The sequence below is a fragment of the Lytechinus variegatus genome, chromosome 7 (genome assembly GCF_018143015.1).
Source record: "Lytechinus variegatus isolate NC3 chromosome 7, Lvar_3.0, whole genome shotgun sequence".
NCBI lineage: Eukaryota > Metazoa > Echinodermata > Echinoidea > Temnopleuroida > Toxopneustidae > Lytechinus > Lytechinus variegatus.
This window is the reverse complement of record NC_054746.1, coordinates 40251589-40270347: the sequence shown is the minus strand read 5'-3', so window position 1 is coordinate 40270347 and position 18759 is coordinate 40251589. Positions and strand designations below refer to the sequence as shown.

Genomic DNA, 18759 nt, shown 5'->3' with positions numbered 1-18759 from the left:
ATACATATCAATATACACTGTACAAGCACAATATTACTTCTGAGTAGGAGCGTTGCTAGAAAATGTGACTTGTGAGTGGCAGGTCAGGCAATCTAAGAGTTGACACTTTTAAACACAGATTCATTGATTATGATCTAATTTTGAGAAGATCTAGCAATGCCCCTGAACCTAGCTGAATTCTATCACTAAACATAATTGCTATTATAATTAACCCACCAACATTGTTTAGAAAAGATAAGTGATAGCAGCTTCTGCTTAATACCTACTTCTCACTGTCAAATTGGCGCCACAATTAAAACAGTGGTCTTACTCATGGAGTAATCGTAGTGATTGTATCAGATCACATCAGTCCTAGTGATCTGAATGATCCAAAAATATTCATGATCAGTTACAAAAGGCCAATTGTGGCATTCGTAATGGATCACAGGACAGTGAAAATAAGGCATTAGCAAAAGATGTTGCATAACTATCATCAAACAATTGGCAACGTATGCAGGTATATATACTCTACCAATAGCAATAATACTAGATACAAGAAATATAGCACAAATTAATTTTCATGAAGTAAAATTATCTACCATTAATTTACGATGCCTGTATACAACAGAATCCACTCCTCGTCAAAGTAAGGATTTAACAAAATTTTAAGACTAAATTTGATCAATAAGTTTCAGAAAATCACCACTCAAGACACTTGCCAGGCAGAATGGAAAAACAGTATTCTCTGCACAATAATGTTTGGGCTTTACACACTGTCCCCTTGTATTTGGACATTTCAAAATTAAGGTTTCTTCTTCAAAAAAAGGAAAAATTTACAAATGCTCTAATTGAAACTTTTGGTGAGTCCTTACAAAAAAATATGTTAAGTAAGCTTAAAAACAAGACATCGAATCAAGGGTTATATGAACAAAACTACTAATGCTATTGATATAACGAGGATTTTTTTTAAAGTAAAAACAAAATTATAATTTTGAGAAATCCCAAATTCCAAGAAACAAGGAAATCTCCCTAAAATATTGCTAATATATATGTCAAAAATTTCAAGATCAATCCCCCTCCCCCCAAAAAGGTGGGAAAATTCAAAGATTCTAAAACGAATTCATTACATTGTTATGGGAAGAAAGGGATCTGAAATAAAACAAAGAAATTTCAAAATATACACAATTTTTTCCCCTTCCAATTAAATGAACTAAATATGTAGAAATTGGGAAACAAAAATAAATTTCAAACTGAAAACACTTGGTAGGATTTAACTTCTTATATAGGATTATATTGGTAATTACAAGAAAAGTAATTCAAGCTTTCGTAAAGGGTCAATAATGATATAATATTGACTGAATTTGAGGGGAACATCAAATATATTGCCCACAAAAGAATCAAACTGGCTTGAGGTATAGACGAGGGCAATATGGTTCTTTTAAGGGCAATATGTTCCCAAAAAAGAGCCAGTCAATAATTATGATCCAAATCAGACATCTAAAGCAAAAATCATGAAAATTGATATATTTCTTTTAAGAATATGGTTCTACTTTGTCATGTTATATACCAGGGGCCAGGCTCTGCACTTTAATATTATGTCAAAATTGTAATTATAAGATCGCGTCACAAAGGACGCACATCCAGCGCCCGGATTCAGTGCTTTTGTGATGCATATTTTTGCTGCGTAAATCATTATGAAGTGTATCTCTTTATACGCATCCTCAAATGCCCGGATGTGAGACCAGGGAAAATACAAAGGTATTTTTTGCGTCATCTCTGCATGGAAAGTCAATACGCGCATAAAGACCAAGCAAAATACAAACAATATACCAAACCCTTCTCTATATTCAGAGAATCTAGGGCAATACGGTTTTGTAAATTATCAGCTCAGATGTCTGGTAGGTGATAACATGAATTATAATTGAGTAAATTTCAAACTGAAAACACTAAGTAGAATTTAACTTCTCATATGGGACTGCATTGGTAATTATAAAAAAAGTAAAGGGTCAATTAAGTGAATTATAATTGAGTATTGTCTTACAAGCCAATCTTGCAGAAGTATAGAGCAGATAAAGTTTCATCCAAAAGCCAATTTCTCTGTGATAATATCAAATATTTTAGTCCAAGATACTTCTGCCCTTTCTCAATAATAATAACAATAATTCAATTTTTCTCCTAAAATGCCCTGAACACTTATCTTATGGATGGATGGAGAGTATATTCTGATATTCTCCTCCTTTCCAATGCTAAGAAATAAAAAATTATTCATCACAGACAGAAAACACGCAGATATATTATTAGATCGCCTTGGGCACCAGAATGAAATAGATTTTCATGTAAAAATGCAAAATTCATCTTGTCAAATGCAGTTTTATTTCTTATCTCCGGGGCATACACATTCATACAGTCTAGTAATGAATTGAAATGGAGACACATTTGGGGATTTATAATGCTAATCATGGGCTTAATGTAGTAAACCCTATATTAGTGGCCACTGGTGTATAGTAAAATCCAGTCTTTAGTGGCCATCAAAATTGTCTACTATTTTAAAAAATTGGTGTGCTGGAAGCTGTCCATGACAGCCATTTGTTTTTAATGACTTTTTTCTATTCATTTTGTATGGCATTAATAGACCGATTCAAATGTCCAAAATATATGGCTTTTTGCTTTCAAATACACTCTAAAATTACTGCCACGATATGCCCAACTTATCTTACACTGATCATAAAATATTGAACAGTGCAAATTGAATCAAATAATATTAATCCATACATGACTTGTGCAAAATGTCAATTTCTTACCACTCAAGCAGTATACACACAATACACATCCACAAGTTGTCAGAGTATACAAGAAGTACAGTACATATAACAAGAACTAGAGAATATAGGAAGAGTTATCTGATATTTTTCACAGTGCCTTTCTCAACCCATTTAATTATGCCTTGTGATTTACTGGAAAATTTCTTGAAATACAAGTTTGGATATATTTAGGAAAATCACAGGAATAGACAATTCATATATTTCTCTTTTTTTTCACACCTGCAACCTATTAAAAAAAAGCTGAACATTTCATTAAACATTATATTTCTAATCAAATCTTGATTTGATTCTAAAATATGCACAGGCTTTCTTTCCCACTCCACTCTCATAAATTCTCTCTCTCTGTCTCTCTTACCTGCTGCTTTCTATATCTTCATATTATCAGGAATGTTTGTAAGTTTTAAAATAATCAGATTATGGCTGAATTTTAATCCCAGAAACACCAGTATGGTTGCTTTCTTCAAAAGGTCATTTTGGGAGCAAGTTTCTTGTTCGTTTATTCATGAAAACCTGATGAATTTGGTGGTAATGAGGAAAAGAGAGGTCTACTAAAGATGCACGATTTATGCTTGCACCATAATCGAATCCTGCACAGCACACTAGCCCATCAGAGTTTGGTCATATTTCCCTCATGGCCAAACAATGCATTAAAATAGAAGCCCATAGCATTACCATGCGATGTACTTCATAGAATATAAATTATTCGAAAGTAATTCATGAGAAAATGGGCATTAATGGCTGTATGTTGCAGAGATGCATCTAGCTACAGTGCACTACACACTTGCCTAATAGGTGTTTGTAGAATGAACATACATTTTTGCCCATTCGACTAAAGAATCACAAAAGCTAGACTATTTTGACGACCATCTAAATAATGTTTTGACAGTGTATGTGAATAAAAAATTACAAAGGCCCACTGCATGGCAGTGTGAAGTCATTGTGAATAGGACTGAGGTATTCATTGATTCAAACTTTTCTTGAAAACAATTGTATATAAATTTGAATCTATTTTTTTTATGTTATCGACCACCCCCCCCCCCATTAAAAAAAAAGACAACCTAGTATTACACACTAGCTTGAGTTATATGAAATGATGAAATGCGAATCCCTTGCTTTCTTGAATTTTACAAATTCACACTAAAAGATTATTCAGCTGACACATCTAAAAGGTAGTTCCCTCAAGTGGTTCCCTCCTTCCCTTTCATTTCTGTCTACCCCCAATAATCACCCCTTCTGTCTACCCCCAATAATCTCCCTTTCTCCCTCCCCCACCATCTCTCTCGCTCTCTCCTTTCTTCATATCAAATATTTACCCTCCACCGCTTTCTAACTACTGGCTGTATGAATGGAGTTGGCATTTCCCTTAAATGCATCCTGATATTCAAGTGCAATGTTATCTAACTTGAAGGGAAAAAGAGATGAAAATGGAGGACACCAAATAGAAAGTCAAGAAAGATGGTCATTCTTAAGATAAATCATTTTAAATAAAACCTGCATTATTGAATTTAAGTTTTAAAGTTGAATCCTGAATAAAAACCATCATAATGACCGGTTACATATCACAAGCCACCCTTATCCCAATTGTGGAAGATGGATAAAATTCATGAATCTATTACTGAACCTTACAATTCAAATGGTAGCCAATGGTTTCTCAATGAACTATTCCCTTCAAAGACAAATCCTTAAAATCAAGAAATAATGCTACTAGGTATTTTGAAGACAATATTTGAGGACATAATATCAAAAGCAAGCCTTCACAGGTCATCATAAATATAGTCCAACTGTTCTTGATCATTCTGACCCTCGTCTACTTGACCTGCCATACTATCAGTTACTGCTGGTTTCTCTACAGCATCATCATCATCACCCCATCCTACATTACCCCATTCTTCATCAGCAAGCCCTTGCAATCCTTCCTCCTTTCCCTCTTTACTTTCTTTATCCTGACCATTTTCTTTCATGACATCCCCAACATCCTCCACCTTCATCTCTTCTTCATACTTACCTTCCATCTTACCATCATTACCTTCACCATCTTCCTTTTCTTCTTCTTTTTCAGGGTGATCAAGGTCCGTTTCGGCAGTTGTCTCTTTCATAGGTTTATCTTCTGTGTCTTTGGAAGACTGAAGATTTTCTTCATGAGTGTCTTTAGGTTTGGAGACCTTAGCTTCTTTTTCATCTTCATGCTTTGTCCTCTTCCTGTCTCTTCGTTTCTCATCACTTCCATGCTTCTCACTATCTCCCCTATGTGATTTATCCCTATCATCCATCTTACCCTTTACCTCATCACGGTTACTATGACGACGTCTTCTCTCTTCCCCGCTCCGTCTTCTCTCCTCGCCACTCTTCCTTCTGTCCTCTCCGCTCCTTCTCCGGTCCTTAGATTCTCCATCTTCTTCCTTCTTCTCTTCTTTCTTGGGTTTCCCTTCTAACTCAGCAATCTCTTTTGCAAGCTCATCTTTACGCTTCTCAACAGCAGCTACGAGAAAAATAAGTAAATACTAATTAGTACATGGGTTATAAAGATTCAAAATGTCTATCTGTTTAATAAACAACATTTCAAATCCCCTCCGCAGCTATACTTTCCACTAGGGAGAGCATTTTGTTAGTGCTTCAGGCAAAATATAATCCCATGGGAAATAGCAACACTTCATCGGAGAAATTAAATGCTATATTCAATTTCTGGGCAACAATATCAGTATATCAAATTATCAGCTACATCAAACTAGTTAGTACAAATCTTCATGCAGCTAAAATGTTGTCACAGAAATATTCTGTTGGTGAGAAAATATACTCAAACAACAAATTCAAAACACTCTTTATCAATATAAAAAATGGCATACAACACAGTAAGTAAAATGATGCACACGATGCACCACATCATTGACTCACCACTTAATATCTGCTTAGATTCTTTGAAAAGTTTCTCTGTACCCAGAGTCCATTTGGCAGGTTTGTAGAAGATATAGGGTTTTGCCCTTGTGCGGATGAAGTTACTCAAAAGGCCAGAGTGAACGTCCCAATCCTTGTGCTGTGGACAAAATATTTCTCAAATGATACAATAATTCTGCTTACGTCTTTCATAAATGTTTTTTCTTGAAATCAAATTAAGGATAACTAAAGAAGAACTTCTACAGTTTTGCACCAATTCAAAATAAAACATACACTTGGCTTATGATACCCTACCATCATGATCTAAATATATTAACTAATGATTGATTTCTGAGAGGATTAGCAAGAATTCTAAAGGGTTGCCATTACTTTTCTATAACTTTCAGACATTTCACCTTATTTGATACTTTCTTTCCCTATTTTGTTTAACTTTCATTTCAGTTGATACCAAGGCAATTATACTGGGAAAAATTGACAAATCTTAGGAGAAACAAAATCAAACCATCATTTATCAGATAAGCAGTGGAAAAGTCCCTTGAAAACTATCATCATTCTAGACAACTGAGTGTCAACAAGAAAAGAGACTTTACCACGGTAACATTAATACCTACCTCTTGAGTTAGTTCAACCAACTGTTCTAAACGATTGAGCTCTGCCTGTTTATCTTTCCGCTCTTTCATTAATAGTTTTCTCTCTTCTGCCACAGCTTTCTTCTCTTCTACAGCTTTCTCTTCTAGCTTCTTCTCAATCTCCTTTCTTCTTTTATCCTGCAAATTCAGTGATTATAACAGGGTTGTATTTATCAATGAAAATATAAGTTAGCTAATAAGTAAAACTTAGGATCATTTCACAGACATGTATTTCCCCAAACTTATGTCAAGTGCCAATTGGTTTATATCATTCAACAAGAAATCTAAATGGACTACACAACCTCCTGCATTCCCTAAGCATGAATTACTAGTAAAACTAATGCTGTAAAATGATAATTATTACATGAACTTAGTCTAAGCAATGTTGTGTCTTGGAAATAATACCACCACTTTAAAAAATACCATCATTGGCTGTTTGTTGAATAGTCTTCTTTTTTTTTAAATCTTTGCATATTCCTCCTATACCCCTCTCCCTCTGGGATACCACTTAGTTAAAGTGTAACTTAAAATCCAACATAACCAATGTACAACAATCCCCAACTTACTCCATGGGGAATAATTTGTTCATATACAAACCTTGTCTGTCTTTGAATCACTTTCATCTCTGAACTTCTGCAGGGTGCCTAATAGGTGACCAAACATTCGCTTATTCCTAAAAACAGGAAAAAACAATGACAGTAAGGCTTATAGTGTATAAAGCGCAATAGAAAAGATAAAGAGGATATGTTTCTGAGTTCACTTTGTTGAACCAAGATTATTTTGAAGAAGTGCATGTTAAGCTAATAGCAATTTGTTGGCAAGACAAAAAAAAGCTGAAAATGAACTGTAAATCACCAAACATTGCAACCATGACTTCTAATTAATATCATTTTTCTTTAAATGAATGCAATATGTATCTTTTACTTTTAACCTATGCTGGAGCAGATGAACCTGTATTTTTGCCATGTACAACTCTGTAGTATTTTGTGTTTTTCTTCAAGAAAAGTGGACTCTAACTTATTTCAGATACAGATAGTCACAAACAATTCCTATCCCTCACACAAATTCAGTACTGAGCCCCTCACCTATCAACACTCTTCTTGTCTTTCTGTACTTCTTTGATGGTCTGTTGGCGAGTTTTTGGTGTCACTGTTGTTAGGGTAGTTACCACAGAGGATTGAACAAGAGGCTGTCAATAAGGAAAGAGAGGGAAAAATGTGTTGCCTGTAGTTAACAAATCATTGTAATATGTTGGTCAATTGAAATGTTAATTGTAGAATTATTGGCTGTTAACCTTTCTTAAAGGTCAAGTCCACCTCAGAAAAATGTTGATTTGAATCAATAGAGAAAAATCAGACAAGCACAATGCTGAAAATTTCATCAAAATCGGATGTAAAATAAGAAAGTTATGACATTTCAAAGTTTCGCTTATTTTTAACAAAATAGTTATATGAATGAGCCAGTTACATCCAAATGAGAGTCGATGATGTCACTCACTCACTATTTCTTTTGTTTTTTATTGTTTGAATTATACAATATTTCAATTTTTATGAATTTGATGATTAGGACCTCCTTGCCTGAAGCACAAAATGTTAAATAATGGAATTCCACGTGTTCAGGGAGGAATGAAACTTTATTTCACATGAAAATGACGAGAAAATCAAAATATTTCATAAATCATATAGTAAAATACAAAGAAATAGTGAGTGATGTCATCAGTTCCCTCATTTGCATACCGACTGAGATGTGCATATAACTGTTTTGTGAAATGAAGCGAAACTTTAAAATGTCATAACTTTCTTATTTTACATCTGATTTTGATGAAATTTTCAGTGTTACGCTTGTTGAATTTTTCTCTTTTAAATTCAAATCAAGTTTTTGTTGGGGTGGACTTGTCCTTTAAAGAATAAGGCACACACAACGATTACTAAAAACAAAGCTATTTACATTTATAATATAAACAAATAAAAAATATAAGAAAAGAAGTAAAACTAAAATATTTAAATCCCATCATTAGTACATAATAGAAACTGGTTCCACAAATCAATTACTCTGCTAATCCAGAGGAGCTGAGTGCTGACAAAAATTCATAGACGATAGAGAGTTAAAATCTCTGACGCCTTATCTCAGTTGAATCCTTAACCCTATCTAGGCCTGGGGATTCGGGAGATCTCGGCCACTGATCGCGCCAAAAATTGGCACGCATGTTGTCTGGGACATAATCTACAAAATTGTATAGTAATTTACTTCATGCAAATTGCTATTTAGTGATTATGCTAATTTATGCATAATTAGTATGCAAAATCATACTTTTTCCTCTAACTCTCTAAATAAGGTCTAAATGTTCTAATTTATGGTACAGAAACTCTTTGTGGCATCCTTAGCAAATGTACATGAAAGAAATTGTGATATCAGATCAATTTCTTATGTATTATATTGTTTTCGCAATTTCCTGTTTATTTCTTTGGGGTTTTTTTACTTTCAGTTTTTCAATGTTTTTCGATGAACTTAATTTGGGGCTCTTTTGAAATCATAACAGCATAAAACAAATCCGTTTAGACCAGCAACACTAAAAATAATCATACATCAATTTTTGGTTGAAAACACAACATGTATTGACTTTGTACAAAAAAAAATCATGTTTTGGGGCTATTTTGGGTCTGACATGCACTTACAAAATGTTGCATTATTTTGGAACCGTGTACCCGGGTATTGTAAATTTTGTGTGCCCCCCCCCCCTCGGTCTAGGTAGGGTTAAAAAGAAAAAGTCCCGTTCAAGTAATAAATTAGCACTTAACATGGTTAAATTGGTGGTGTATACGTGTAAATTGCATGAGTATTATCAACCTAATTCTTACCTTGTAATCCATGTCCTCATCCTCATCATCACTGGGGGCTCGGTTCCTTGGTCCAACTCTTCCTCCTAGCCTAAAAAAAAAATCGCAAAAATATACAAAGTTTTTACAAACACTTATATTGCTACTTTGTACCCATGTAAGCAATTTAGCCAACCAAATTTCACAGGCTTATAACAAATGAATCATATGATTTATGATCTTATACAATATCTTTTTAAACATAGAACATATGAGACTATATAATCGACCAGTTTCATAGTAATTTCTTAATACATACAGTAATAAATTTGTAAGTTTTAATCAAGCATGCCATTTAATTTGTAAAGTTGGTTTTCATAAAAGTAGAATAACAGGGAAATATATTAATGAAAGTTGGCAAAAAATCCTAACAAGGCCACTCAACTAGTCACAGGTGCTTAAATAATATCATCAGACATGCAATTTCTAACAGAATTCTATGAGAAAATTATTCTTTAGTATTAATGAAATACTTTTCAAATGTTTAGTAGGGACAGTGATTTTCCGCGATCGCGGAAAACGGACGGAATTCACGGAAAAGGCCTTTTGAAACGGAAAGTGGCATTTCAAACGGAAAATCACGGAAAATGTATTTTCCCTCAAAATACACAGAATAGCAACAGAAATTACTCCAAAATAACCAAAAAATGAGAATATTAAATGGCCACAAAACCCCAGAAAACACGATCTCACTTCGCTACAATCATGACAATTCACACATCGTGATTGCTCTCGACATCTGCACACTCGATAGTACCCCGCGATCGTACCCGGCCGGCCGGGTTGAGCTTCACATCGCTTCAGATTGCTCAACTGCACGGTCGTGTGTTGCTGCCCTCTACGTTTGAAGATGTAACAGCACGATATCGTGGTCTTAAAATCCAAGATGGCGGATTGGCGAAAGTCGTTGACTGATGATAACGATGTCCAAAAAACCCCAAAATTATCGATGAAATTTAATTTCACCGTAAAATAATGCTAATTATGTGAAAGGTGAGGATGTATGCATGCTAAATCAGTTTGAAAAATCATTAAATACACCAGCATAGATCCGATTAGAACGGATTCTATTGTGTTGTTGGTACAGTAGCAGATACAAATTTTGGCCAGTGCGAGTGTATGCGCTTTGATTTTGCTATTCAATGTGTAAACGGAATTGTCACTTTTCCGTGTGTACAACGTCTATGGGGAAACGGAATTTCCGTTTTCTGACGTGCTGAAACGGAATTTGAGATTTTCTGAAACGGAAAATGCCATTTTTTGAAACGGAAAATCACTGTCCCTAGTTTAGACATGTATAGAAATTCATGGAATCTGTATTACATGACATATATAGGGCAGCTGTTTGCATGAGATTCTTTAATTGCTCTTATCAAATTTTGATCAATATTTCTCTATTTACTGCCTTTATTAAAATAAACTAGGCATCATGTTAAATGCTCCTTTCATAATGTAGCATTGGTTCAAATAAAATGGTATAAGATCAGGCTATATTTGATAAAAAAGAAAACAGATATCAGATTGTCTGAATGTTACTGTATAAAATCTGGTCATATAGTAATTGCAGATCAAGCACTAACCTGCTAAATGGACTTCCCAGGTTAGGTCTCTTAGCAGGCGGTGCCCCAAGTCTCTCCATCAGTGAAAGCCTGTTTGGAAAAAAAATCACAAAAATGTTACAAATAATTTATTAATCATTATTTAATTCTTGGATGTTCATTCCTTTTTAGTTATCCCCATCATCCGTCTCATTTTAAAAGTTACTTGATGAGGATATGAAATAATGACATATTACTTTGACTGGTAAATTGCAAAGAATCCTTACCTCTGTACTGTTAATCCTCCGCCTCTACCCCGTACTCCTGGTGCATCTATTGAAACTCTCCGCTGATCACCAGATATGCCTCTCTGATCCGCTGATAACCTTCTCTGGTCACCAGAGAGTCTCCTTTCAATCCTTTGGTCAGTTAAAGGTCTCCTTAAGTCACTAACATGCCTCCTCTGATCACCTGATATTCTTCTCTGCTCTCCAACAATGAGCCTTCTTGAATCTCCAACAGACACCCTGTTAATATGATATACAGATATTGGGAATTATTAAGTGGAAGAAGATTCAGAGTCTTGCTCTAAATATGGCAACAGGTACTTTTTAGCATTGCTTAATATCAGATGATGTTGAATTTGTTACCCACACTCTGCTGATGGACATCAGATTTAAAGAATCTTGGCCACAACTCTCTGCAACTACATCTCTACTCTAGATTGGATGTTGATGTAGCCCTTTGTAACCCTAGGTCTCCACGAAATGTAATACCATGAGGATCACTTGAAAGAGAAAGCCTGACCCTACCAAATTAGACTGGAAGAAAAAGAGACTTGCCTGAAACTCAGGCAGGATGTTCAGTAATACTTGATTACCCTTATATGTCCAAATTTCATGAACTAGGTCCATATACTTTCTAAGTTATGAATATGATAACCTCGGTTAAGATTCCAAAGTTGACGATGCCACTGCTGTCGTTTTCTGGGACAATCCCAATTTTTGGACGCAACTCTACTGCAAGGAGCCTGGTGCGGTATTCTGAAAGCTCAATTAGCGCTTAATGAGCATTTTGGTATTCTGAAAAGTCTCTTAAGTGCCCCTTTCCTTACTTGGAAGGGGTACGTAGCACGCACTTTCAATAGTACGCGTTATGACAGCGCGAAGACATAATTGAGTACTTATAAGACTTTTAGTATTCTGAAGTCTCATAGCACTCAATTAGTGGACTTTTCAATGGGGAAAGATAATGGTGATGAAAGGTCCATTAAGTCTAATCATCACTTGCTAATGGTAGCTTTCATTTCTTATAAAGGGACAGATTTCTTCTGCATTCTGTATATAATCAAACATAATTTTTGTTTCATGTTATTATATTTTGTTATATTTTTTGAAGTATGAAAATAAATTTAATTCAATTCGGTTTACTCCTGTGACTGAAAGAAGTAGTATTGAAGAGAAAGATATAACAAGGCAAAAGCAATTTTGTCTCGCCCACTTATGAAAATAACCAGAAATATTGTGATTTGCGAGGGCACGCAACAGAATTGTATCGAAACTTCATTGTAAAATGACTGGGATGGAATAACACTTGTCATAAGAGCTTTGCACGTAAAATTTAATGTTGACCCGAAAATTACCTTTGACCTTACCATGTTACCTCCCACTGCAGCAAAACATGCAGGTCGCCTAAGTACATCTACCATCCAAGTTTGGTTGAAAAGTGACTTACGGTTGCAGAGTTAGGTGTCATAAGCGAGTCTTGCATGTAAACTTTAACGTTGACCTGAAAATGACCTTTGACCTTATCATGTGACCTCCAACTGCAGCATAACATGCAAGTTCCTCAAGTCCATCTACCATCCAAGTTTGGTTAAAAAGTGACTTACGGTTGCAGAGTTAGGTGTCATAAGAGAGTCTTGCATGTAAACTTTAACGTTGACCTGAAAATGACCTATAACCTTATCATGTGACCTCCAACTGAAGCATAACATGCAGGACGACGGACGGACGACAGACGGATGATGGACAGACGACATTTGGATCCCTAAGTCTCGCCTTCACCTTTGGCGGGCGAGACAAAAAGGGAATAGAATAAAGGAAAAGAAGGTAGCACATGTGTATAGAAACAAGTAAAATAAAGAATGAGAATTTGGTAATAAAGAAATGAGAAAAGAGGGGAAGGAAAAGGAAACAGACATTGTGTGCACAAAGAAAATATGACTTATTTTTCTGGATTTTCTTTTATTATAAGCATGATACAGTATTCATTTTTTTTGCACGTTTGACAATAAGGACAACCGGATCACAGTAGGTGCGGTAATATTCAGGGAAGAATCAAACTTTGTTTTGACAATAGAAAAAAACAAGAATAGTACTTACAGGTGTAAATGATTATTATCTCCTAGAATAAATTACTCTCCCCCCTCCCCCCAATAAGGACAACCGGATCACGGTAGGTGCAGTAATATTCAGGGAAGAATCAAACTTTGTTTTGACAATAGAAAAAAAACAAGAATAGTACTTACAGGTGTAAATGATTATTATCTCCTAGAATAAATTACTCTCCCCCCTCCCCCCAAAAAAAGATAGTGAGTGATGCATCGTATCCCTAACCTATTAAATCTGAACCGTTCCCCCCCAAAAAAAATCATATCCGATTTGGATAAAAATTTTCAGCTTTATCTATGCTTGTCTAATTAAAAAAATCTTTTTATTCATATCAGTATTTTGTTGGAGACTTCCACTGTAAAAACAAGTGGAATGCCTCTGGCCGTCTCACCTGCATCACGCGGTTCAATATAGCAGCAGTGCTGACTTTGAATACTACTCTAACTCGCACAAGATGTTCAGTGATACATGGTTACTCTTATGTCCACTTTTTATGAACTAGACCAATAAACTTACAGAGATATGATGGTTATTCACCAAAAAACCCCAACATGGACAAAGTTCATTGACCTTACATGACCTTTGACCATGATCATGTGACCTGAAACTCAAACAGGATATTCAGTGATACTTGATTACTCTTATGTACAAGTTTCACGAATCAGATCCATAAACTTTCAAAGTTATGATGGTAATTCAACAGATACACCCAATTCGGCCAAAGTTCATTGACCTTTGACCTTGGTCATGTGACCTGAAACGTGCACAGGATGTTCAGTGATACTTGATTACTCTAATGTCCAAGTTTAATGAACTACATGTAGCCCAATAAACTTCCAAAGTTATGATGGTAATTCAACAGATACCCCCGATTCGGCCAAAGTTCATTGACCCTAATGACCTTTGACCTTAATCATGAGACCTGAAACTTGCACAAAATTTTCAGTGATGCTTGATTACTATTATGTCCAAGTTTCATGAATCAGATCCATAAACTTTCAAAGTTATAATGGGAATTCAACAGATATCCCCAATTCGGCCAAAGTTCATTGACCCTAAATGACCTTTGACCTTGGTCATGTGACGTGAAACTCATGCAGGATGTTCAGTGATACTTGATTAACCTTATGTCCAAGTTTCATGAACTAGGTCCATATATTTTCTAAGTTATGATGACATTTCAAAAACTTAACCACAGGTTAAGATTTCGATGTTGATTCCTCCAACATGGTCTAAGTTCATTGACCCTAAATGACCTTTGACCTTGGTCATGTGACATGAAACTCTAATAGGATGTTCAGTAATACTTGATTAACCTTATGGCCAAGTTTCATGAACTAGGTCCATATACTTTCTAAGTTATGATGTCATTTCAAAAACTTAACCTCAGGTTAAGATTTGATGTTGACGCCGCCGCCTCCGCCGTCGGAAAAGCGGCGCCTATAGTCTCACTTTGCTTCGCAGGTGAGACAAAAATGAAAAGTAAAAATATGTTATTTTTGGAATACCGTAAGCTAACTAATGTTGTAAGTTAGAGCAATTACGGGATCGGAGTTCGGTTCGGAAGTTTCGCTCTTAAAATCGGAATCGGTTCGGATATCGGATCGGAAGATATTCAAAAACAAAAAAATACATTAAAATTTGTATGAGACCGGCGCGTGGACAAATGCGGCACGCGACACTGATGGCAGAATTTGTTTTGATCTCCGACAAAAGCGGAGGAAGAAGATGATGAGTTGTTTTGATCTCGACATAATCGGAGGAAGGAAAATAAGATAATGACGTTCCAGCGCGCGACACTACCGCCGATCAACGATAGGCCTCTTCTCTACAACATCGTGGTGATGGCGGAGTCCGTCGTGAACTTTTAGAGGCCGCATTACTTATTGAAAAAGACGCAATATTATCCAAAGTTGTTTACCATGATATTCACCTTCTCTACAACATCGTGGTGATGGCGGCGTCCTTCGTGAACTTTTAGAGGTCGCATTACTTACCGAAAAAGACGCATTATTATCAAAAGTTGTTTACCATGATATTCACCTTCTCTACAACATCGTAGTGATGGCGGAGGTAATGGTAATCTCAAAAAGGTCGCATGACCTCCCGAAAAAGACGCATTATTATCAAGAGTTGCTTGCAGTGATATTCACCTTCTCTACAACATCGTAGTGATGGCGGAGGAAATCGTAAACTCTTAAAGGTCGCATGACCTCCCGTAAAAGACGCATTATTATCAAGAGTTGTTTACTGTGATATTCACCTTCTCTACAACATCGTTGTGATGGCGGAGGTAATCGTAAACTCTTGAAGGTCGCATGACCTCCCGAAAAGGACGCATTATTATCCAGAGTTGTTTACCATGACATTCACCTTCTCTACAACATCGTAGTGATAGCGGAGGTAATCGTAAACGCTTAGAGGACGTATAGTCAGATAGTCGTAAATATTACCGCGCATGTCAGCGTGTTCAACTAAATCTTATTTGCCTCCGCTTAAGATCAAAACATATCGCCTTTTCGTTGTTTTTCTTCCTCCATTTTTGTCGGAGATCAAAACAAATTATCACCAATTATCATTATCATCGTTTTGTTCTTCCCCGATTATGTCGGAGATCAAAACAAATCATAATCTTCTTCTCCACCTGCCTTTCCGCTAATATCGGAGATAAAAACAAATCATAATTTTCTTCCCCTTTATCTTCTTTTCCTTCCACCGCTTTTGTCTGAGATCAAAACAAATCACCAGCGCATTTTGACGGCAAACATGTCGCCACATGTTTTTTTTTTGGTCTTGTTATGTTTTGGTTTTTCCGATCCGATTTTTTCCCCAATGGTCAAAAATCGGAGTTCGGAAAAATGTAGAAAAAAGGGGAAAATCGGATCGGATCGGGAATTGGAATAAAAATCGGTTACAGCATTACCGTAAGCAGGAATTAATGTTATGATAAGAGCGGAAGCGTACACAGGACTTTGGAAAGGGGGAGGGGGTTTCAGGCTGAATGAAACGTTGGCAAGCAAATGAAAAAAAGGTCTTCAGCACAAATTGGAGCTTGTTTTGTACCAAACAATATTCTTCAGTCTATGTATAAGTGAGTGGAGCCAACGCAGTTGAGCGAACAACCAAAATACAGAGACTGAAGCTTTTGTTCTACAGGCCACCAGCACGGCCAACCAACCAGCATGGAGGCCGCCAACGTACTGGCAGATCCTGTGCCTGGCAGATACGGTTCTAGGCACCAAATCCGCCGGCAGATCGTGTTCTACTCTGGCAGATTCAGTACCAAAAAGGCCACTCTCTTTGGAAGATATTGTTTTTTGCGCTAATGCATGGTACAAGACCATGTGACTGCATACAACTTGCATTTCTCTTTTTAGTTTAAATTAATAGCTTTCAATTTGTCTGATTTGTCAATTAAATTTTGGGATCTGGTCTGGGTCTTTAAATAGTCCACATTCAGTCTTCATTCAACTTTCAATGTCTGCTGCACTACTAGAATACAAAGAATTTACCCCAAGATATGATAATAATGCTTGTAATAAAATAACATGCATTTGTTAATTTATTTCATACCTATTAATATATTGCAGTATGAAAAATCCTTCTTATCACAATTTTAGGGATAAATTGGGTACAATATGCATCAATTATGATTGATACAGAGTATTAAAGGCAAAAAATGGCAGTATCGATAATTCAAATCATGATTTTGTACTAAGCTTTCTAAAGGGTTAAATCCAGGGGTAAAATCCATGATTTTGACTTCCAGAAATTCTTATGACCCTCGCTAATTATGGACTCAAAAAAATCTTGTAAGGGGGAAGTGATTTCCGCAGGAAATATCGCTGCCAAGATCACACATGTTCGATCCATTGCAAAAGAAAACTGCAATGGCCTCCGCGGGGGTTCCTTACAGCGGGAAATCCAACACCCTTCCGAATATAGCACTATCCCAAACATCGGACATATCAGGCAATTGAATTGGAAATGCATGCTGTTGATGCGCGCGCACTCATTTTCAGAATGAAGTCACGCGCAACTGAGCGAAGACGTCCGATGTTCGGAGCCGAAAGAGGTCCGTTTGGTAAGTAAATTATCATTGTTTACCGATTTCTATATCAAAATTATTGATAGTAATAATTAAAATCGGCATTTAGGCAGTTAAAATAAATTATAAAATAGCTCTGTATTTTTAAGCATCGTGATTGGCCAATACGCGTCACATGACATCCAACTTTTTTGGTGCACTGCACGGCAGTGCAAAAGGTGCGCAACGAAATTGATATTGCACGCTCGAGCAAACCAGTGCGGTAGAAGTCCCGGGAGAAGTCCAACTAAACTGTACAGTAACTTTTTTAAAATTTGTTTCTGTGTTGCTATTTTATAAAACAAATAATGCACTCGCTCTGTCGTGCGTTAAAGTAAATGCAGAGAAAGCTCGGTTTCTTCAGATGATGCAAGCTGGGCACTCGCCGCAAGCGGCTCGTGCACAGTGCGGCATCTATGATTCTATCTAAAGAAACCTCGCGTGCTCTGCATTTCCACTAACGCACTCGGCTTCATGCATTATTTGTATATTATTTTTTCAACAATTATTTTGGGGTCTAGATCTAGAGCGCGATTTAAATCGCCGAAATTAATTGCGGCGCACAGCTCTATGTGTCTGATATTTGGAAACTGCATCCGATTTTTGGCAAAAAGAAGCCTCTGGTAGTAAGTAAATAAATTATGTTTAATAAATTATGAAATAAACATGATTTTTATTTGATTCAATGTATTTTTTTGTGGTCCAATAAGTGTCCGAACAGTATGTAGGCCTAGGCCTACTAGTATGGTAGTGGATCGTATTACCGAACACTTTTCATGAATTTGATCATATCAAACACATTATTCCAATAAAATTCACCAAACTTTCACCATAAATACACAAATACCTACAAAATATAAACATGTAGAAATTTTGCCGAAATTGTTTTTCATTTTTACGACATCAGCTTCCAATCGGACCCCTCTTCGCAAGTGAAATATTTTTGTCACTTGAAAAGGTATCGCGAAGTTGTACTTGTAGAAACTAGAACCAAATCCACCGAGGAACCAAATCTGCGAACATCAAGCAGCGTCAAACCCGGCTGATATGGTTCCAATTAAAAACGATATCGGCCATTTACTTAACAGTTAAGAACAATATCATGAATATTTGCCAGCAGATACGGGATCCGCCGATTTCCCAAAATCCGCCGCGCCGCTACACCGGCCGTGCCAGTGGGTGGTTGAATTGAGCGCATGCCAGGTGCCATGCAAAATCCACATCACATGCACGCACACGTAACGTTAGACTGACTAACTTCTAGTTCTAGGCTACTTCTAATCAGTTTATTCCGACTCCGAGGTTCAATACCGGAACTGCTACACTATATTTATCACTTTATCAGCAGATCACATTAAATTTAAACTTTACAATTACCTTCTTTCAGTGTTATCTCCACCTGTAAGTTTGCGAATGTTTTGCTCAACATCTTCTAAATTTTCTTTGGCCTTCTCTAGTCTTTGGGCAAGGAAAGCGCTGACACCCTCGGAGGTAGCCATCTTGGTGAATGCATGCTACTATCTGGCGCCTGCGCGTGCTAGTG

At 36.3% G+C, this 18759-nt stretch overlaps 1 protein-coding gene across 1 annotated transcript; it reads right to left on the bottom strand.

Annotated features, from left to right (window-relative positions):
• Positions 1-4611: 4611 nt before the first annotated feature.
• LOC121419293 (pinin-like) lies at positions 4612-18757 on the bottom strand. The gene is given in 10 exon segments (XM_041613685.1): positions 4612-4854; positions 4856-5280; positions 5694-5832; positions 6305-6460; positions 6920-6995; positions 7408-7511; positions 9181-9250; positions 10779-10847; positions 11024-11263; positions 18594-18757. Coding segments are annotated over 10 exon segments (1470 nt in total). The 5' UTR covers positions 18716-18757; the 3' UTR covers positions 4612-4785.
• Positions 18758-18759: the final 2 nt, after the last annotated feature.